The sequence below is a fragment of the Quercus robur genome, chromosome 4, assembly GCF_932294415.1.
Source record: "Quercus robur chromosome 4, dhQueRobu3.1, whole genome shotgun sequence".
NCBI lineage: Eukaryota > Viridiplantae > Streptophyta > Magnoliopsida > Fagales > Fagaceae > Quercus > Quercus robur.
In genome coordinates, this window is record NC_065537.1 from 45,574,448 (window position 1) to 45,598,458 (window position 24,011).

Genomic DNA, 24,011 nt, shown 5'->3' on the forward strand with positions numbered 1-24,011 from the left:
CAGTATGTTATAATTTTCAAATACACAATTAAGCAAGGATTTTACATTGCAGGGATATATTCATTGAGCCAGCTAGTTTCAAAAGTTCGAACTCTCTTGGGTATTGTATTTTACAACTCAATTTATTATATTTCCTTAAGTTCAATAAATTAAATTCAAACATATAATGATATTCAATTATATTATTTTGAAAATAATAACTTTATTTATATTTTATTAGTTAATACAAATGGAAACCTATAAACCTAAAAAACTAGTATCTAGGTTTTTCACATTAAGTGTTTGACAATTCATTTAATCACATCAACTAAGAATTGTTTTGTGCTTGTAGGTTTTTCTTTTGAAAACCAACTGATGTGGAAACAACTTGTTTGTCTCTTAGATAGACCTTGTTTTCCCCAGTTTTTGGTGGAATCTTTATTGTTTTTTTTTATTTCTTAGTTTTTTGTCTATGCACGCTATGGACGACCTTTAATGGAGATGGGTGAAGTTGTCGACCAGTACAAAGGTAACCCGGATGGTAAATCTTTCTTCCAATGTTGTGGGAAATAGTAGGGTTTAGGTTGCTAAGTTCTTTCCCAAACGGAGGATAAATTTGGAAGTTATTACGAAAACACTAAAGATCATGTGGGGGTCTGGGGCCGTTTTGATATATGCCACCTTGGGAACAATATAGTTATGCTTTTATTTGATGATGAAGATGACCCAAAGTGTATATTGATGTAGGGACCATGTCTTTCAATAAATATGACGGCTTGTTTTATCTTGGTGAAGCTGCAACAGTGGAGGATACTAGGTTTGATACAACATCCTTTTGGGTGCAGATTTGTGGGCTTCAGATTAGATGCTATGGCCATTGGAAGCACTTTAGGCAAGGTTGAATACGTTGAGGAATCTGCGAAAGGTGATTGTCATGGACGTGGCATACGAGTCCAGATCAATATTAATATTACGAAGCCACTGTATAAAGGTCGGCTAGTCAATATGGGAGATCCTAAAGCACAATGGGTCTCATTGAAATATGAATGCATGCTGATTTTTTGCAATTGGTGTGGGTCATGAACGATGAGGATAAGGAATGAAGCTATTTGTGAGTAGTCTAGGTACTTTACAAAAGGAAGAACAACAATATGGGGCTTGGATGTGAGCGACTGTAGAGAGGTTTCAAGTACACCATGTTGTGAAGAATAAGGAGGATTACAATCGAAAAACATTTGAATCTCACTGCACGTGTAAGTTAGATTGTGAAACTTGTAAAGAAAGTGAGTTATAACTCTAACAGTACATTTAAGTGCAAAATCTCATGAGCTATAAAAATGGGAACTTTAACACTTTACATCTAAACAATGTAAAGGTAGAACAAGGAAAATAAAGAAGGCGTGTGACGTACGTGGAAAACCCTTAGAAGGGATGAAAAACCACAATGAGTGAAGGACATAATATCCTTCACTCTTTAAAGCTTTTTATAATTTGAAAGTTTAAGGTTTTACATATGTTGATGTTCTTCTCAAAAAGCCTCTCAAAAAGCTTTTTCTATCTTTTTGTCTCTTGCCCTAATTGCTCAACATGTTTCTCATATAATATGAGGAATGTCGTTAGGTACATAAAAATAGGTGTCAAGCTCTTATTTCTTTGTTCAAACCTTAATATAGCTACTGTACTATACCATAGCTGGAAAGGAGAGAAAATTCGCCAATGTTAGGGTAGTGGGATTAAGGGTGGCTCTGCGACACCAGGAAAGGCAGGTAATAGACAAGGAAAGGGACATCTGGGAGGTCAACAGTGTTCCAACACAGCTTTAGCCAATAAGGAATGTTCTACAACCTCTAACTATAGGAAGTTGCTGTCTCCCTTTTACGCTGGTGCTAGGTGTCCATGTTGGGCACGTCCCTTACTATCTCTAAGGGTAATCACGCCATTGGCATGAGCCATGGATACTTTCTTTTTGCCAACATCCCATTTTCTTTCTTCACTGCCTGTCCACGTGTACGGTCTGGATTCAGCTAGGTCAACACTTATGCTTGCCTTGGTTAGTGTGTTGTACACTTACTAACACAAGTTTTCTTTGACAATTCCACTCTTGGATGGAAGTAATAGAGCCAAGACACAAGCTAGTGTCCTTAGTGTAACACAGATAGTAAACTTTATGAAGAAATAGAGCTACCATATGTCCCAACACACATAAAAATTCTAAAAAATCCAACTCTTTTGCGGGCCCACCTTGAGGAAATTGGGAAGGTCGTAGCTAACTCCCTTCGATTGGCCAAGAAACCTCTAGGGATATTGTGAGAGGAAAGGGGGGGGGGGGACTCTACTACAAATGAAACTAGTGAAGCTATGAAAAACCAATGGGGAAATACTGGGACGTTGCTTAGCACAAATGAAGGTTTTTTCCAATTTCAAGCATGTCTAGGAAATTGGGAAAGGAATATGAACCCATAAGTGAAGGGTGGGTTGACTAGTGAAGGAGAATTTGGTTCTAGGCATGTTAAGACAGTGCTAATGGATACGAATAACGATATCTTTACTTATGCCCAACAGAAAGGGAAGTGGAAGTGGCTGGCTCCAGCTAAACAACAACAGGATACAACGGAAGCTAAGATTTAGGGCCCAATGCAAAAGAGGAGATTGAAAATGGATGGTGCGTCGAAGGAAACAGATGTGGTTAAAAGGCAAAAGATGGAGGGGGAAACAAAAGTTTTGGGCAAGCTAGCCTCAAAATTTCGGAACAATGGTGGTTGCTGTGCAGCACTGTCGAGTCCAATGAGTATTTTAAGTTGGAAATGTTGGGAACTTGGGAACCCTTAGACAATTGGGGCTCTTAAACGAGCTCTGCATGATGAAGCTTCCAGTAGTGTCTTCCTCATGGAGACAAAACTACTACAAGAAAGGAAGAATTTTTTGAAGCATGAATTACACTCAGGGTTTAGCAGTTTCTAGTGTTAGGGCGAGTGGAGGCCTAGCTTTACTTTGGAAATGGGAGTTGAAGGTGGATGTTTGGGGTCTTTCACATTGGTATATTGATGCATTAATTGACTATGATAATAGTGATGGGGTATGGAGGTTTACTTGATTTTATGGTGATCCTGTGACCAACAAAAGGAAGAAACATGGACTTTATTTGAGTCCCTCAAGCATAATAATCAAATCCCTTGGTTATGCGTTGGAGACTTTAATAAGAGTACTAGTAGTTCAAAGAAGGTAGGTGGCAATATTAGATAAGCCAGATAGATGGATAGATTTTTTAGGGTCATACATCACTGTGCTTTTCAGTATCTGGGCTTTGTTGGGCACCCATTCATATGGTCAAAATATAATCGTGAAAAAAGGCGGATTAGGGTAGGTTAGACTGAGCTTTAGCAAACAAAGAATGGCAAGCTAAATTTTAGGGAGCTACTTTACACCATATTGCTATGTCCACATTCGATCACTCTCTTTTCCCTTTATGGTTTCCACATGTCAAATTGCGACTTCCAGGTGGTGTCAAATAGTTCAGATTTGAAGTAATGTGGCTCAGAGATCCACGGTGTGATGAAGTTGTTCAAGAAGCTTGGCAGGAAGGTTTTTATAGACCAGGTGGTTGCCAATTTTTAAGTTACCTAGATAGTTGCTTAAATTGGCTAAATAGTTGTCGGGATAGGCTTGTGTCATGTAATAAAATGTAGTTTAGCCATGTTCAGCGTAAGATTGCAGGTTTACAAAAACAGCTACAGAGCTTGGAACTTTAGAGTAGAGGTAATGACAATAGAGAGCTAATTGAGGAAGTCTGTCGTGCTTTGAATAATTGGTTAGGTAAGGAATTGGTGATGTGGAATCAACGATGAAGAAATATGTGGCCGGTGGGGGGTGACCGAAACACTAGTTTTTTCATGCAAAAGCTTCTAACAGACATCAAGGAAATTCTATCGAGGGAATGTGTTATGCTAAGGGTATTTGGCAGGAAGATGATCGTCAGGTTAACTATTGTGGTTGATTATTTATCTAATATTTTCAATTCTAATGGTATAACTTATGCTTCGGTTGTAGTGGGGGCCGTCCAACTCATCGTGATTGAGAGTATGAATAGGGGGTTAGTCCAAGAATTTCATGCTGCTGATGTGGTCAAGGCTTTGAAGAGAATGCATCCTAAGAAATCTCCAAGCCCCAATGGTATGCCCCTTCTTTTTTATCAACACGATTGGTCTTTAGTTGGTAACTGTGTTACTTAGACTGTCCTTGATTTTCTGAACCATGGTATAATTCCCCTAAAATTCAATGAAAATCATGTAGTGCTCATCCCCAAAATAAAAAATCCAACGCAGATCACCCAATATAGCCCCATTAGTCTCAGTAATGTTGTCTCAAGGATAACTTCTAAGGTTCAAGCCTCGAGGCCACATTATCCCTTCACGGGATTTGCGCCAAGGAGACCCTCTCCCCCCATATTTATTTCTTATATGTGCAGAGAGTTTATTAGCTCCTCTCAAGAAAACAGTGGATGATGGTTTATTGAAAGGATTAGATGCATGTCAAAGGGGTCCTAAAATATCACACCTTTTCTTTGCTAATGATAGCCTTATTTTTTGTCGAGCCACAAAGGAAGAACGCTCCAACTTACAGAGAGTTCTAGAAACCTACGAACAAGCTGCTGTTTAGCACTTAAATTAGGAAATGACTTCCTTATTTTTCAGTAGCAATACACCGCAGGATATTCAAGACTGCTTGAAAGATTTTTTTGGAGCAAAAGTAATACATCAGTATGAGACTTATCTAGGTCTTCCTTCTCTAGTGGGAAAATCAAAGTGCAACACCTTTCGGCAACTAGGGCTGTAAACGAACCATGTCGATCGTGAGCAACTCGGACTCGGCTCAATAAATAGCTCCTTCATGTTTGTTTGTTTATAAATAAGCCAAGTTTGAGTCTTAGCTTTCAAAAAAGTCAAGCCTGAGCAAAAAAATTTGTTCGTGAACAAGCTCGTGAACAGTTGGGCTCAATATAACACAAGCCAAGCTTAAGCTCGTATATAGTTTGATAGAAGGCTTAATCTATATATACTAAATAAACTAAATATTTTTATGTTATACATATTTTAAAAATAAAATTTCCCACATGAGATAACTTCTCAGTATCCATTACTTTAAGATTTTTTTCTTTCCCTTTTAAAAAAAAACATTTTTAACAAAAAAAGAATGGAGACTTCACTTTGTAATTCACGCTTTTTTCAATTTCCACTTCTACCTTCTAGAGTTCTCCGGCTGGTACAGTAATACTTCATTCATAGATCTGGACTTCACTCCACTTCTACCTTCTAGAGTTCTCTAAAGACTCTAATACACTAATACTTTTGGTTATTTTTTTTATTAAAAAATTGGTTTATAATGGGAAATTGGGAACAAACATATTTTCTTAAATAACTAATTCAAAATTGTTTTTTTTTTTTTTTTAAGTTACATTCCAGGCATTATCGAAACTTAAAATTTACTGTTTCAACTTTTGATATTTCTATCTGAATCTAATTTTACATTTGAAAATATCACATTACATTCCCTTCAATTGGTTCTTTTAAATTTACATTTCCTCCCATTTTAAAAATATGAATTGGTTCTTTGTTACATTCCTCTCCATTTTTTAAATTTTTTATATTTTCACTTGCTATTTCTCACGTAATGACAATGAAGAATACAAGTGGATAGAATTTATAGGTATTTTGTTAAAGCTCACCTCAAAAATAATACTCTTAAAGGCCTGATTGGTAGGAGGATTTTTGTTTTTGTTTTCAACACAGTATATAATCAATTTTTAAAAAATTTAACTTAAAACTAGTTTTTAGATAATAGTTATTATATTTTAGGTGTTTGGCTCCAACTTTTTAGAACAATTTTCAATTACAAAAAACAAGAAATAATTGTTTGGCAGTCTATTTATGTTTTTGAGATGTAAAAAAAAAAATATTTACAAAAAGTAATGTGTGGAATCTGTAATTACTCTTTATTTATTTATTTATAATTATAATTTTTAAATTTGAGGGGTAGGAATTCTTTTTGTTTCTTGAAACCACTTCCTTAGCTGTTTTGTAAATCCTGTTTTAAATATGGAAAATATCATACGGTTTTTTAAAATTGTATTTAGAAAAATATTAGCCAAACATTAAATTCAAGTATGGGATCCACTATTTTATAGATTGCAAAACAAAAAACTATATTTAAATGCTCTTACCACTCGGGCCTAACTTATAGGTAATTTTGTTTTTTATTATAAGCACACATGGTAACTCACCTCTTTACTATGAGATCCGAAGGTGTTTTCTTTTTTACCAATTAAACGAAGGAGACAAGTAAATGAGATTTTCAGATATTAATCCCAAGCCCATCTTAAGTGGAGTACGCTATTCTTTAAGGTAGCTTAGATAATTACAACTTTACAAGAAAAAGAGATTGTAAGTGTTTTTATTTATTTTTTATTTATTTAATAATTATATGCTCATCTAGTTAAATTGTCAATGTTTTGATTATTAACCAAGGTATCGAGCATCTATATGAATTGAAGTTGGCCCATTTCCTAGCCTGTGAACTCCTCAGTCGCATGAAGGACCAGATATTGATTTCAAATACTCAACAAGGAACGGCTGGTGGGGTTCGTGATGCCATCCTCCGTGCAGTCAAGGAAGGGATTTTTGAGTATAGCTTTGAGATGTTGAAGGCGGATCCAGTACTTTTGTGGGCCCATGATTTCAATATTTTTTCAGTTGCAGTCCAATATCGTCATCCCAAAATCTTTAGCCTTATCTATGGGCTTGATGTTAAAGGCTCTATGTCAGGTTATGCAAATTCCTCCGACGGCAATAACTTATTACATATGGCAGGGATGTCTGCACCTTCTACATCACTTGATCACATCGCAGGTGCAGCTTTAAAGATGCAAAGAGAACTACAATGGTTTAAGGTTATCTCTCTCACTTTCAATTTCTTGGTCTTTATCTATTGGCTACATGTTACACTCAAACTATTAATTATTAAAGTCTTTAATCTAGCAGTAACAGTTGGCTACAAAATGTTACCGTGGCCCTTTTGAATTTCTTTCGGTGTTTGGTTGTACTACTTACGCTGGTACAGAAATTTACAAAAAATTTCTATATTTTTATGTAAATATTAGATAATAAGTTTTAATTCATCATTACTTTAAAATACTAATATATACAACTAAAGTCAACGTAAAAAATCAAAATATGAGTACAACTAAGAAATGCTAAAATAATTAATAAAAACTATCAAATAAATTTATACATCCACATGCAAAATTACAAACACTTCAGACCTATAAAAGGACACTTGAAAGTTGTTTTTGAGCTATTTTTAAAGTTTTGGGGTCGACTCTTTAAGTTTTGAGGAATAGCATGATCATTTAGAAGATTTCATCAGGCATTTTTGTGATTCAACGGTTTTTAAATTTTTTTTTTTTTTGGTAATTGTAGGGGTAATTAAGTGATTTTAGAGGTTTTTGAAAGTATTTTTTGGTCATTTGGAGGCTTCAAGAGTATTTTGGTCACTTTGTAAGTTACTTTCATTATTTTGGATGTTGTTATTATTATTATTATTATTTGGTTATTTTGAAAATGTTAGAGGTATGTTTATCATTTTATAGGTTCACTTGGTCTTATTCTAAAGGATTTCAATGGGTATATTGTTTCTCATCATGTTAGTGATTTTACTCGTATTTTGGTTATTTTGAAAGTTTCAAGGAAATTTGAAGGTTTTCACTCTTTTGAGAGGCTAATTTTATAATTTTGGAAATTTTAGGGGAGTTTTGTCATTTTGGAGATTTTAAGGGGATATTTGGATCATTTAAAGGGTATAGGGGTATTTTGATTATTTTGAAAATTAAAAGGGTATTTAGTGATTTTGACAAATGTATTACACTCATTTAATTGGCCTAAAGTGAGAAGTAAATTCGGTCACTAAACCATTAGGGCAGGTGTAAAACATTTGTTTGTCTCAACTCTTCAGTGAACAGCCCCTCCTCCCCTCCACGATTATCATATAATGAAAAGAAGGCTGACAAAAGCTATATGCAACTTAAGCAATTGCCTAAGGCCCCCAAGTAAAAAAAAAAAAAAAAACCTCCAAAATTTAACCAAATGTATATCTCTTTTCTTGTGAGATTATTAATTAACTCATATCTTACTAAGTCTTTAATTAATCGGGAGTTAAGACCGTCGTCCAAGTCAAGGGCTTAATAATATTCTTGATATAGTTTTGATAATATACTTGTATTGGATCTTGATCTCAAAAACATGAGTTTGAACTTAATATTAAGCTTGAGCTCGGTTTGATTAATGAATCAAGCCAAGGCGAGCTTAAACTTATGGATTTCTGACGAGCTCAGGCTCAAATATTATTCGTGGGGTTGGTTTAAGCTGAAGCCAAGTTTCAAAACTTCGTATTTTTCGTCAAGGTGAGCTTAAATATTCAGTACTCGACAGAGCTTAGCTTATGTGTTTACAACCCTACTTTCAAATAGTAGTACCAACTAATTAAAAAAATTGTACCGACTAGATACTAAAAAAAAAAAAAAAACAAAAAACAAAACAAAAAAAGGAGAAATTTTTTTATAAAAAATTATGAGTAAGAGTCTGTTGCAAATCCCTAATTCAAGCTTGAACATTTTATATTTGTTGTCAAGCTGAGCTTGAACATTTAATACTCAACAAAGCTTTGCTTGGGCCTTTATAACCCTACTTTCAAATAGTAGTACCAACTAATTTAAAAAAAAAAAGAAAGTAGTACCAACTAGATATCAAACAAAAAAAAAAAAAAGGAATTTTCTTATACAAAAAATATTTAAGTAAGAGTCTGTTGCTAATCCTTAATTAGCGAGAATTACCAAATCTAACCTAGGTAATGATTTGGTCCCCAAATTTTAAATTTAGGCTTAATATATGTTAAAATACAAATTACACCCTCTAGGTTTGACTGAAATAAATTTTAGTCCTTTAACTTCACTTTCATTCAATTGAGTTCTCCAAGTTTCTAATTTATTCAATTCAGCCATTCCGTCCAATTTCGTTAAAAATTTTCCAAAAAAATTTTACTCACATGAAAATAATCTATAAAATTAATTAAAATACTTTACAAATTTTTTATGTGAGAAATTCTTTTATCAAAAAATCTTTGTTCATTATTTAATTGCATATACTTAACGGCAATTTTTTAACGGAATTGGAATAAAGATCTTAGTTGAATAAATATGAAACTTAAAGGACTTAATTAAACAAAAGTAAAGTTAAAGGCATGAAATAAATTTTAGTCAATCTTAGAAGGTGCAATTTGCATTTTATCCTTACTTTTAAGCTAAATTAAAAATTAATGCCCTAAGCAATTGAACTTTAATGTCCAAATTAGAGTTTTACAATAATAAGTTAAGCTATGTAGTAATCATTTTTGTCGTTGCTGATAGAAGAAGAGAAGAAAGAAAGAGTGAGAAGAGGTGAAGGGCTTCAAACTTAAGACAAGAAGCAAGTACAAAGCAAAAGAATCGGTACTGCAAAAAAAAAAAAATCTTAAAATATTAATTATAATATTGATGTTGATGTGGAAAATTGTAAGAGTTGCAAAATTTATGTGTCAACATATTATGAGGTCAACAAAAAATTAAAGGGTTTGGTTTTATAGAATGTGTGTGTGTATATATATATATATATATATATATATGAATTATAGTTAATCGATTCTTTTTTTTTTAGAAGGATAGTTAGTCAATTCTCAAAAAAAGAAGTTATAGTTAATGTTATTTATGGAAATGTTAAACATTAATGTTAATATTTACTTTTTCTATACCAAAGGTAAATTTATGTCTTTTCTAATGTTGCGATATTTTGGTTTCTAAGACTTTAGTAAACAAATGTAGGAGGTGGAGAGCATTAGCATTCCCTTTGCTCGTGGAACACCAAACAAAATGGGTATGACTCCCCGACAATTGTTTACAAAGAACCATGAAGACATGATGAGCAAGGGAGAGAAATGGATGAAGGACACAGCATCTTCTTGTACCGTGGTGGGTGCTCTCATTGTTACCATTATGTTTGCTGCAGTATTTACCGTTCCAGGTGGTAACGAGCAAAGTAGTGGCTTCCCAATTTTCTTAAATAAAAAATTATTTATGGTCTTTATTGTATCCGATGCACTATCACTATTTTCTTCCTCAACTTCAGTCTTGATGTTTCTTGGAATCCTCACATCTCGTTATGCAGAAGAAGATTTCCTTGAGTCCTTGCCTAGAAAGATGATAATCGGACTTTCCACTCTTTTCCTCTCGATTGTAGCCATGATGACAACTTTCTCAGCTGCACTTTTACTTATGCTACATGAACAATCATGGATTTTCAAACCTATCATTTGCTTGGCTAGTATTCCTATCACTCTCTTCGCATTAATGCAGTTCCCCATTCTTGTCACCATGGCCATTTCAACTTACGGACCTAGCATCTTTGATAGGAAAATGAAGCATTGGTGTTAACGTATTCACTAATTGTGCTATGTGATGTATTCGTATCCTGTAAATAATTGGCATATACAAGCCAAACGTGAAGATTTTTTTCTTTCTTTATTCTTTTTTTCTTGGAAGGTAATTGCTGAATGTTTAGCTCTAATTGTATACTTTGTGATTTTTTGGTCTTGGGCATATTATAATTCCATTATATAAACCATACGTCTATGGTGCTATTCTTTAATATTTATTCTTTTAGTTACTTTGGAGAAGGATAGAATAACGCCTATTATTTCAATAGATTGCCTCCTCAACATTAGGATTTTACTTAGGTTAGGAGGTTATCGATGTGTTAGGATATATGTGGAACTTGTTAGAGCGTATGTCATGTAGAATTCGCTAATCCTTTGATAAAACGTATTTTACTTGTAATTGGGTAGATTTTTGATGTGTTTAATATTTTAAGGAATAAGAGTTCAAGTCTAGTATTGAAGCCATGCAAATCTGTCCAAGAATCAAGTGAAGATGTGTTGTACGTTAAAACTCGACAGATAAATTTGTCGAGGTTTAATGTATAATTCTCGACAACTCTCGACAGAAGCTGTATCTATCAACAATTACGAAATTCAGATGTTTAGATTTGTTTTTCATGCATATCCAAGTTATTTGTGTAGGGTTTCTTTTCTCACATCCCTTGACATATATGAGGATTATTTTAAAGGCCGTCTATGGTGATGCAACTTGATGCAAAGTGATTATTCACTCAAATTGTCACCAGAGGCAATTTGCTTTAATTCATCTTCCTCTTGTAGAAGCTAATGTGTCTTTGCGCCGAAGGTTTTGTAACCAAGGAGTTTCTTGATCTTCATCGTCTGGATGAACTGAAAAACTTCACAGCCAACATCTTTCTAAAGTTGGTGTGTTAGTCATGTACTTAGATCTATGCATTGATTGGTTAGTCACTACATTACAAGTCCAATTGTATATTGGGGTAAGGGTTCAACTGTAGGTTGGTATTAGGTACTGAGATTTCTTTTAGTTGTAATCGCTTGTTTTGATAATAATGGATTCTTGGGATTGGTAACCTTAAATTCACCCCGTGGGGTTTTGTCGCGGTGGTTTTTCCTATTCGTAAACAAATCATCCGTGTCAAATTTAATTTCCGCTACATTTAGTAATTTGGTGATTTGTTTGTGCTACCACGCTATTGCATGTAATTGAATCTAGTTAATTTCACTTTACGAAATTAATTGATTAAGTTACCAAAGGGTCAATACATTCTTGGCCTATCAAGTGGTATCAGAGCGGCCATACTCTGATTAGGGTTAATCTTTGCTGTGTGATCCATTGACCTCTGTTTGTGATGGATAGAGGTACCTCCTTTATTTGATGACACTAACTATGCATACTAGAAAGTACGCATGAGAGTTTTCTTGCAGTCTTTTGTGGAAAAAGTGTGGTAAGCTGTGGAGATTGGTTGGACAAAACCAAAGAAAGCGTCGGCTGATTGGGTTGATGCTAAGATCAAAGTGCCCAACTTCAGCAGTAGAGCATTGAATGCTTTATTCATTGCAATCACAAATGAGGAGTTCAAGAAGATATTCTCTACTAAAAATGCTAAGGAAGCATGGACTATCCTCTAGACAACCTATGAAGGAACTAAGGCTATCAGGGATTCAAAACTTCAAAGACTTACTATGAGCTTTGAAGAGATTAAGTTGGAGGAGGATAAATCGTTTGATGAGTTCCATGCCAAGCTAGAGGACATAGTGAACTCTGCCTTTAATCTTGGGGAAACCATTCCCGAACCCAAGAAAGGTGCTCATATCTCTACCGGAGGGATTCCATGCCAAGATCAATGTCATTGAGAAATCGAAGGACATTGATCAAATTCCTTTGACAGAGTTGGTTGACAACTTGCAAACTTATGAATTGGTTTTGACTAGGATCAAGAAATCGAGGAAGAGTAAGAGCATGGCATTGAACGCCAAAAGCAGTGATACTGATGAGTCTTCGGATGATGAAGATTCTAAGATGAAATCCTATATCATGAGGTAGTTCAAAATTTTCATGAATAATGCCAATGCAAAAGGATTTGATAAAGACCGTAAGCAGTCCAGTTCGTCTCAGTTCAAGAACCAAGGCATAAGAAAGAATGATGCTTAGGAACACGATTAGTACACTGTCCCCTCCAGACCAGAATGCTTCAGATGTCAAGGTTTTGGACATATGAAACAAGAATGTCCAACTTATCTCAAGACTATTGGGAAAAGTAAGACCCTTGCAGCTACCTTGAGTGATATTGAGCCTGAGGATGATGATGAGGGAATTTTGAATGCCTTCACTGCCATAGTAAATCCTACTATGGGGATTGTTGAAGAAGTGGATGAAGAAGAGAACTTGGTGGAGTCTAAGTTTGAGAAAATGGAAGAACAGGATGACATCCATACTATCTATGCAAAATTGTACAAGGTCTCTGAAAAGCATAAAAAATTGTATAGGCTGGCCACCAAGAAGCTTAGTGAAGTGGAACTTGATCAAGAAGAGCTTTCCACAAAGTTTGACGGAACTAATTAGACCACTAGAGCACTACGGTTTGAGAACAATTTCTTGGCTGAAAAGACCAAGAAGCTTGAAGCGGAGCTGTTTCAAGTTAGAGCTCAATTGGAGAGGATTTCCAGTGCAAAGCTTGATGAGAGGCTTAGCTTTCAGAACCAGTTTAGGTTATGATTTCTCTTCTCCTAATATTGCTTCTTCTAGTACTATTGTGTTTGTCTCACTTGCTAATAATGTTAATTCTGAGGACAATGATGCCAAAACTGATTTAGCTAGTGAGAACATAGATAATGACAAATCTATTTTAGGTGCACCCCTTTAGCTTGAAAAGAAAGAGACTAGAGACCCTAGGACTAAGAAGGGAAATAACCAAAAGTATAAACAGAAGAAGCAAATCTCTGTCATCAGTGTGGAGCTTCAGGATATACTTGACCAAATTACTGCAAGTGGTTAGCCACTCAACAAAGCAACTGTATGATCTCATTTGGAAACTAGAATCAGTTTCCACCCTCTTTTGCTCCTTTTGGAGATTTTCTTTAGGCCTTCATGTTCCTTTCGAACTTGAACGGTTTCAACTCTTCCCCCTCATCACTGGATTAAGGGTTTGCCAAACGGAAAGGTTCTTCCAAGGTGTGGAAGGAAAAAGGCTCAAAGTGATTTAGTTACTTTTTCTTTCTCTTCCTCTTTTTGTTTATGCATTACTTGTGTTTTGCTTTTTTGTTTTTGAGTCTGTCTAGTTTTATGCTATACTTTATTTAACATGTTTTTGTTTATTTGTTTTCAGATTTTGCTTTATTTTGTTTTTACAAAAATAAAAAAAAATTGAAAAATTAAAAAAATACAAAAACAGTGTGTATTTTCTGTATATTGGTACTTGTGTACCTTGGATGACCATTAAAATAAAGTTTTCTAAATTTTCTGTCTTTTGTAACTTGGATGAGCATCTCAATGGATAACTAAGCAAGTGAGTTTTGTGGCTCGTGTTTGTGATGAGTACAATTAAGTAATCTCCTGTACTTAAAACTCATATTATTCTTTTTGACGGGAAGGACTAAAAAATCCTAAGAGAAAGATATAAATAACCATCTTACCACTGAAGCTCGCCAATCATGAATAACATCTGTATGCTTCGGTATAGCAAAATTGTGATGTTTAAGCTGAACATAATTGGGTATTTTTTCTCTCTTTTATATGCCCATGCATGTATGCTCAAAAAGGAAAAAAAGAATGCAAAGAAAATAAAAGCAAAAAGAATCAAAATACTTTTAAATATGGTTGCAAGCGTGTTTCCAGGAGATGTGGGAGTTGTAGGATGTATCTCGAAGGTGATATGCTCAAAAAGGAAAAAAAGAATGCAAAGAAAATAAAAGCAAAAAAAATCAAAATACTTTTAAATATGGTTGCAAGCGTGTTTCCAGGAGATGTGGGAGTTGTAGGATGTATCTCGAAGGTGATAGTCCCCATCAAGCAGTTATGATTGTATGTGAGTTAAATTAATTTTCTCATATCCCAAATCATTATAATATGAGACAGTTATGCACTCTTGCGATGTTTTCACACACAACACGGAAATTATTTGCTACTTTTGATACATGTGTAGGTATAATATGATTTGACTGTCATAAGGGATATATTTGTTAATGTATGCTCACTAAACTGTCTTAACTTGTTTTTGAAATATAAAATTGGTTAGACTTGTTTAGTATGTGTGCATGTGTTTTGGATCTATGAATACTTTGCATTTTCTTGTTGAGAAATGTTTTTGAGAGCTTAGCATGTTGGTTGGATCCTTGGTTGAGTAGCTTGCTTGATGCATTCATCTCTATATGTTTTTCCTTTCTTTGAAAAGCTACTTTTATCAAACTCAACAGCTTCTCGATAGATCTCGACAACTAGCTATTTATTGGAGACCATTGGACTTCTTTTCTCGATAGATCTTAACGCTTTCTCGATCCATCAAAGCTTTCTAGAATTAGTGCTCGACAGATCCTCGATTCATTGAGATGCGATTTCTTTAAATAGCATCAGTGCGATTTCAGATTTCATTTCTCTCATTCTCTGTTGATAGAAACTTGTCTTTTCACCTCCCAAACACTCTCTTCTCACTCAAAACCTCAAGCCCACGTGATTTTTGGCCTAATTTAGTCTCAAATGATTTGGTATGATTTCTCTATCCCTCATTCTTCATGCATTTCACGCATTTAGACTTAGGATTTGGGTTTCTTTGAAATTTTTGGGGTTTTTGAAAATTGATGAATGTTTTGTGAAATTTGTTGGGTTGGATGTCATGTTTTTGAAGCTATATGATCATGCATTGCAACCTATTTTCATGTTCACAATGTTTCATGCATTTAGATGTGTGATTATATGTTGAAAAATTGCATGCTGTTAGGTTTGGATTGAGTTGAACCCATGATGCACTTAGTTTTGCACGTGACATGCTTATGCTCATTTCATGCATTCGTACCTTTTCTTTTCTATCTTTTTTGTACTCTGTGTGATGGTGCTTTTCTGTTTCTCTCTCTCTCTCTCTCTCTCTCTCTCTCTCTCTCTCTCTCTCTCTCTCTCTCTCTCTCTCTCTCTCTCTCGCGGATAGACTGTGCATGGAACCCAAGTGCCAATCCACTTTATCTTAGAACCTTCTTCGTTCCGGGGGCATCTTCTTCTAATCCCACTCCTTTTCACGTTCGGTTCTGTGATGAGAAGGCCTGTCAGGACTTCTCGGAGAACTTCTTCAAATGTGGCATTAATTCAGAACACCGCGTGATTCTATCTTACTTTTTCGATACTACTATACCCACTGTCATTGAAAGCTCGAAATGTGTAAAAACACAACAGCTTGTTTAGACCCCAATTCAAATTACGGCTTAGTCGATTTTACACTAATTTAATACTAAGTGCGGAATAACGTAAACATAAGAAAATAAACACGAGAGCTACTCTAATCCATATTTCAATCAACACAGCAGTAAAATTAAATGAACAAGAGTAAGGAAGATATATGGAAACACAGATAACACCGAGACGTGTTATCGAAGTGGAAACCGAAGAACTCGGCGAAAAACCTCTCCTCCGCTCTCCAAGCGGAAATCGATCCACTAGACAATCAGTTGGGATACATGGGTTAGCAAGACACCCTTCAAGCGTAATCTACCCATTGTACTTAAGTCTTTCAAGCTTCTACTCGAATAAGACTTCTCGGAACCATGTCTTGTCTAGCTCTCTGGATCCCGCAACAAGCTCCATGTTGCATCTGCCATCCTTGGCTTCTTCTAATGCTTCCCAGTAGCGCCAAAAACTCGTTGGACACTTTCAAGGGTGTGGTAAGTGTTTGGGCTATCAACCTCTCAATGGTATAAAAATGGAGAGGTAGGAGATGAGGAAATCCCACAAATAAAGGTATAAAGAATTGTTGGTATAACAATTTCTAACTCTCAAGTGTTTTAGTTAGGATTTTCTCTCAAAAGCTCTCCTTCACATTTGTGGGTAATAGGGTATAAATAGTGTGGGTACAGAAAGTGTGTATCATATAGTACAGACTGGCAGAACAGAATGTCTTGCGGGTGTCTCGCGATAAGGCCTTACTCGCGAGATACTTATGAGACACAGCTGTCTCCATCTGTACTGACTCTTCACATTACAGTCATGTGCAAGACACATGCTTCACTTCGCGGGAAGCTTAGTCGCGAGACACTCGCGAGAAGTCTTCTGGCTTCACTTGCTTAAGTCTTCACATTCTCTCTTTTTAACACACAACCCTTACAATCACATCCCACAATAAATATAGGGTACATAAGATTGAATATAATTACAATCAAATTTGGTGTGAAACAAAAGCCAACAAAATACATATTTGTAAATCACAACTTTACAATTTCCCCATTTGGCTATTCCATGACAAAATCCCTAACAACAGACTTTAGACTTAAACGTGAGTTTGGGAATAATGGCAAAACTCACTCACACCTAATCTAGAAACTGTGAAGCACTTGCACTTTATACCTGTAACCTGAAACACTCGCACATAAACAAAACTTTCATTAAGCTTATGACAAGTTGAACACAAGGTATGAACAAGAGCAAGCATAGTGCGATCAAGTATGTAAATAATAGATATCATGCAAACAAACACTTGATCAAACAAGGGCAGTCATTAAAGAATGACTCCAATGAACATATAACAAGTAAATGTTCTTCCAGACATGTACAACGAAGCAATCACTTATGATTACTTGCATGTCCACTCACACGACCAATGCAAAATACAAGAAGTATATGCATCTAGGAACAATCTTACCAGGGCACAAGTGTGAAGTACTTAAGACATTTTAGCAATATCTAAAAGTACAAAGAAAATGCTACACAAGCATTGAGATAGTCACAAACACAATATACAGAATAAACACTGAAATAAACAAAAAAGGGAATGTGCTGAGGTTTTAAGCAGAAAACAGTAAAAGTACAAACATAAACCAGTAGTTGTAATAGCTAAAAATTAAACACAGGTAAATTGCCTGTAAACCAATAACCAATGTTTCTAAGTCTAAACTTATACTCCCCCAAACACTGTGCAGGCTCTTCCTTATCTACCCCTTAAAATTTTCTCCCCCTTTTTGACCGAAATGGCCAAAGGAGCTAGAACTGATCAGACTCTGAATCTGATCCCCGTGCCATAGACAAGTCGTCGATCTGGGAAGACAATGCAGTGATCTGACCCTGGACGTGTGGAAACTGTCCTGCGGTGTGCTGCACATGGGTGTCTAGCATGGTGAACATCTGATCCACTCTAGCTAGGAGGCGATCAAGTCTGTTTGGTCCTCGTGCTGGCACAGAAGATAATGGCTGTGCTGAGGTCTCTGGAGCAGAAGTGAATCTATCAATCTCCTTCTCTGTATCATCACCTTCATCCTTAGCACGATCCAGTGGTATCATATGCACACTTGTTCTAGAGACCTTGATGTGAGCTGTGCACCAATTGGATAGTCCCTCTGAACTATTGCTAGGCCGCTTGGAAGTTTTAGTCTTATCTTCGCAATTAGGCCTATAATCAGTGAGGGAAAAGGTATCACAGTCCTTGAATTCTGCTTCTCAATGCTCTTTGTTAACACATGAAAGATATTTGCACAAATATCTATCTCTTTGTGGGTAAAAAGATCATACAGAAATCTTGTCCTTGGAGCAGATAATGTGGTAAGATTGGTGACCGGATATAGGTTATGGATCATCACATATGCCAAGGCCCTCATTTCTGGTGAGAATGGGATTGTATTCATGGATGGCTTTTTCTGTGTGCCACAAAGTATCTGTATCATTTCATCAGTAGACCCCAATCTATCCTCATATGCATTGTAATCGGTTATGAGAGGGGACGAACTTCTAAAAAATCTTGGATGATTTCCCTTGTAATCACAAATTCTTTGTGCCTCACCCAGCACTCAATATGAACCTTGTCAATAGTAGCATTGGAGAAAAACTCCTTGATAATCTCTGAATACACAACCCCAACTGGGTTCAACAACTTGGTCCAAGTTCTTTCTTTGAATACCTCAGGTATGAAAGTACCCTCAAGTGATTCCAGTTGCACTACCCTTTCCATAATGGTTGTTTTGTCCTTATAGCAATCATTGTATTTCATATTTGCTTCTGCTGACCTGAAGTTGTCAGAATTAGTGCGTGCACGTTTGGACGATGGTTTCTTGGTAGCTGTATGCTTGGTAGGAGCCAACTGTACAAAGGAACACAAACAGAAAAGAACCAAGTGTGCAAACACAAAAACAGAACCCAAAACATGATTAGACACATGTTAGTTCAAAGAAAAGGTACAACAATTTGAAACCAAAGCAAAAACAACTCAAAAACAGAGTAAATAAACACAACCAATATGCTAAAAGCATAAAAGCAAGTAAGCATAATCACAATGCATAAAATAAGTACTTGTGTATGTGTGTGTTCATGTTGAGCATGTGCTGATGCATGTGTGTGCATCATGAAATGCATAAGGTGTTCCTAGATAATCCAAGTGTGTATCTAGTGTGTGCAACATGGGCACAATGTGTGAAACACAAAGACAAAGACCAAAACATGGTAAGCATGATTAGACAAGACAAAAACCTATTATTGGAACTCACTTGAGTCCAATTCAGTACAAGAATGTCACTTGGACACTTTGACAAACACCTATCATGCAACAGTGCGTAACTGTTATGAAGAATGCATGAACAGATTGAAAAATGCATCAATACAACCTTAAAATGCCACAAGGGGCCAACACAGGTACATAAACGGTAAATGGGACTCAGCCCAATCAAGATTTTGGAAAATTTTCACAAAAATTAAGAACCCCAACCCATTTTTGAAAAATCCCCAATTTTGAGAACCCTAACTAATTTTCTGCATAATATATGAAAAAAAAAAAGGAAAAATGTTTTAGAAAACATACCTTAAAATTAAAATCGCAGAAAACAAGCTTGGAATTGATGGGGTTTGAGAGAAAATTGATTTTGGATTGAGACAGGTTCGAGAGAGGCAATGCGAGGAAAGTTATGAGTTTTGAAAAGATGTCACATCTGCTACATAAAAACTGAAAACACACATTTTTCCCAGGTTAGGCAGTAGTGAATAAGTCGCAAGACAGTCGCGAGAAGAGCTACTAAAGCACAAATGCTTTCGCGAGAAGCTGTTAGTTGCAAATTAGGAGCGAGATAGTCGTGAAAATTTCTGTGTGATTTTGAGAAAAATTCAGTTTTTGCCTATAAACCATTTCGCGAGAAAAGGTTAGTCGCAAAATACCCACGAGGCAGTAGCGAGAGTTTCTGTATGAAAAATATGACTTTTGATTTCCTTCAAGCACATTTCGCCAGAAGCTCTAAGTCGTAAGATTCTCGTGAAACAGCCTCTGAACCAGGTTTGATGAAAAACACAAAAATGTATTTTGAAAAAGAACAAGACACAAGAAAGTACAAAATCACTTTCAAAAACATATAAAACACTTAAAAATCTTTTTGGGTTTGATCAGCAAGTATTTGAGTATACACATCACATTTGAACATGTACAATCACACAAATGAGATAGACATTATTTGAACAAAATCTCGTGTGTTGTGTGTGAATATCAAATGTGGAATTGTCCATAGTCCAGAGTGAAGTTTCAATGTTCAATTCAAACAAGTCATACACAACTGGTACAAAATCAAGTGGTCTATCTCTATTATAGAAGTGAGCTTATGTGACCTCCCACGAGAGAATGACTACAATTCTTAGAAGCTTTTGATTTGGCTTCTGCATAATTCATTACAGTTGATCCTTTTGGAAATTTCATCTCGATTTGAGATTGGTGCTTGAAATTTTAGATATTTCAACATTGAGAGTTAGCCTTTGGCTTTTGAGCACCTTTCATTTTAATGTAAAAGTCGCTTTCTCTTTTTCCTAGTCAAATACTAGTATGTGCGACAGGCTTTTGCAGCTCAATATCTCTTTTCATTTGGAGATTTACATTTGGTGAGCTTTATAGCAAAAACATAAAAATAAAGTGGGAAGAGATATAGGCACAAGTCTATGCAAGTATCAAGACCATCAAGATTATTGACCAATCATTCATGACAAGTTTGAAGATCTATTTACAACAATCACACATAAGTTTCAAGATTTCTCCCACAAAGATTTATGTGCATACAGAATAAGCTAGGCTCATAAATGCATTACGCCATAAGTACGAAGGTACTGGGCCAAACTCACATGTAATATACACAAAGACGAGCGATCAAACTCTTTTGAAGATTTTTCAATTTTTATGGGTTTTTTGAATTTTGAACACATTAAAAAAAAACAGAAAAAAAAAACAATTAAAAAAAACCTTGTAGACAAGAAATATGCTATAAACAGAAAACGATAGATGATATGATGCATGAACCTATGATCTTAATCATTGGAAGTATTGATGCATGGACATAGGAGATAATCATGCATGAGTACCCCTCTTCACCAACACGTCATGTGTGTTTGTGGTGATATCCCTATAGGATTGGGTACATGAATTATGACCTTCAAACCTGCTGTTGAAGTTCGCCAAACAAGTGGTGAATGCCTTAATCATCTTCATTACATTCATTGCATCGGAATCTTCGTTTTGACTTCGTGGTTGCCCAATAGTCCAATTCCTCCTGTCATCTTTTGGTCCTCTTGACCTTTGATCCCTAACATTATTCAATGCTCTCAGCTTATGACAATTAGGTCTGGTGTGTCCTTGAAGTCCACAATGATGGCATACATGGTTTATTCTTGGACCTCTTTGTGATTTTAGAGGTGATCTCCCTTTAACTTCAGACCTGAGCATTGATTGGTTGCGAGGCTCATTCAACACTCGTTGGTCAACCACATTTGCTTTCTCAACAGTTGGGACATCTCCTTTTGGATCTTTGGCCTTCACAAACTTTACTTCCTTGGTTACCTTGACATCCTAACTACTTTCTCCAGTATATCACAACCCGGTTTTGTTGGAGAAAGTTTTTTGAGAAGAGATGACATTCAAGCTTCTTGGTAGAGACTCGGTCTACTTTGGCATTTGCTTGAACCACTTCATGCTCAAGAAATTTCACATTTGTGTAAGCCTCGGTTAACTCACCAGTCAACGTCTTAATCTCACACTTGGCCTCCTTGTATCTTACTTGGAGACTTCTATTGTCCTCTTCCGCCTTCTTCATCTTCTTCACAGCTGCCTTGGCCAACCTTGCATACTCTCCTGACTTCTCAAGGAGAGAGTTGTAATTTTCTTGAAGACCGGCTATATCTTCATCTACCTCAGCGTCCGATTCTTCTACAATTCCCATGGATTCCTCATCACTATGCTCCCCAAGTTCTTGTACTAGCAAATTCAAATCCTCTGATGGTTCAACATGAGCAATAGTCATAAATGCTGAGTAGTTCCCTTCTTCATCACAACTGTCCTCCGAATCTGAGTTGGAAGACTCCGAATCACTGAAAGTTGTGGCATATGCCTTGCCCTTCATTCTCAAATAATTAGGACATTCTCTCTTGACATGTCCATGTCCATTGCACTCGAAGCAAGTGATTCCTTGAGTAGATTGAGAATCCTTCCCATCTTTCTTCCTGAATTCCTTCCTATCACCCTTGGGAGATGAGAACTTTCCTTTATTGAAAGGCTTCCCACTGTTGTTTATCTTTAGAAATTTTCGGAAGTTCTTTGCAAGGAAAACTACTTCCTTCTCCACATCATCCTCTTCAGAGGGTTTATCCATTCTCTCGGTGATGGTTTTAAGAGCAAGGGCTTTGCTTGATTTATGAGAAGGTAGCCCTAGCTCATATGTTTGAAGAGATCCAATTAGCTCTTGGATTTTGATCTCATCCAAATCTTTACTCTCTTCTATAGCTGTAACTTTTGCTCGGAAGATCTCTGGTAAAGACCTTAATATTTTTCTCACCACCTTAGAGTCATCAATCTTCTCTCCAAGATTGAGTTTGGCAATTACAATCTTATTGAGCTTTGCATAGAAAGAATCGAAAGCCTCATCATCTCCCAACTTAAGTTCTTCAAATCTGGTGGTAAGCATTTGAAGCTTCGTGTCCTTGACTTTCTTGGTACCTTCATAGGTCGTTTTAAGGATCGTCCAAGCTTCCTTTGCTGTTTTCACGTGCGATATCCTGTGAAACTCATCAGGGGACACACTAAAGAATATACCATTGATGGCCTTACTATTCACATTAGCTAATGTTAGAGTTGCCTTGTCCCATTCGGACTTGGCAATTGTGGGTTTAACATACCCATTCTCAACGGAATCCCATAAGGACTCATTAATAGCACACAAGAAAGCCCTCATTCGGACCTTCCAAAAAGCATAGTTGCCTCCATTAAAAAATGGTGGGGCATTAAGAGATTGTGACCGGTCCATCACAAAGGGGTCAAGGATCACACTCAAGTATTTAAACCACAGTGAGTGTACCCGCTCTGATACCAATTGAAAGCTCAAAATGTGTAAAAACACAAGAGCTTGTTTAGACCCCCAATTCAAATTACGGCTTGGTTGATTTTACACTAACTTAATACTAAGTGCAGAATAGCGTAAACACAAGCAAATAAACACGAGAGCTACTTTAATCCATATTTCAAGCAATATAGTGGTAAAATTAAATGAACAAGAGTAGGGAAAAAAGATGCAAACACAGATAACACTGAGACGTGTTATCGAAGAGGAAACCAAAGAACTTGGCGAAAAACCTCTCCGCCGCCTTCCAAGTGGAAATCGATCCACTAGACAATTTGTTGGTATACATGGGTTAGCAAGAGACCCTTCAAGCCTAATCTACCCGCTGTACGTAAGCCCTCCAAGCTTCTACTCCAACAAGGCTTCTCGGAACCGTGTCTTGTCTAGCTCTCCAAATCCTACAACAAGCTCCATGTTGCATCTGCCATCCTTGGCTTCTTCTAATGCTTCCTAGTAACACCAAAAACTCACTGGACACTCTCAAAGGGTGTGGTAAATGTTTGGGCTATCAACCTCTCAATGGTACAGAAATGGAGAGGTAGGAGATCAGGAAATCCCACAAACAAAGGTGTAGAGAATTGTTGGTATAACAATTTCTAACTCTCAAGTGTTTTAGCTAGGGTTTTCTCTCAGAAGCTCTCTTTCACATTTATAGGTAATGTGGGTATAAATAGTGTGGTACAGAAAGTGTGTATCAGACAGTACAAACTGGCAGAACATAATATCTCGTAGGTGTCTTGTGAGAAGGCCTTACCCGCGAGATAGTCGCGAGACACAGTTGTCTCCATCTGTACTGACTCTTCGCATTCCAGTCATGTGCAAGGCACATGCTTCACTTCGCGGGAAGCTTAGTCGCGAGATATCCGCAAGAAGTCTTCTGGCTTCACTTGCTTGAGTCTTCACACTCTCTCTCACTAACACATAACCTTTACAATCACATCCCACAATAAATACAGGGTACATAAGATTGAATATAATTACAATCAAATTTGGCA

General features: G+C 36.2%; 1 protein-coding gene across 5 annotated transcripts in view; it reads left to right on the plus strand.

Annotated features, from left to right (window-relative positions):
* Positions 1-10,712, plus strand: part of LOC126722236 (uncharacterized) — a 44,143-nt gene extending 33,431 nt beyond the window's left edge. For 4 of the 5 annotated variants that reach the window (XM_050425394.1, XM_050425396.1, XM_050425393.1 and 1 more), the window contains 3 exons: positions 53-100; positions 6,501-6,922; positions 9,884-10,712. In XM_050425394.1, the coding sequence (XP_050281351.1) occupies positions 53-100; positions 6,501-6,922; positions 9,884-10,492 (1,079 nt within the window). In that variant the 3' untranslated portion in view covers positions 10,493-10,712. The remainder of the gene's footprint in view (positions 1-52; positions 101-6,500; positions 6,923-9,883) is intronic. The other variant, XM_050425398.1, reaches the window with a different exon arrangement.
* Positions 10,713-24,011: the final 13,299 nt, after the last annotated feature.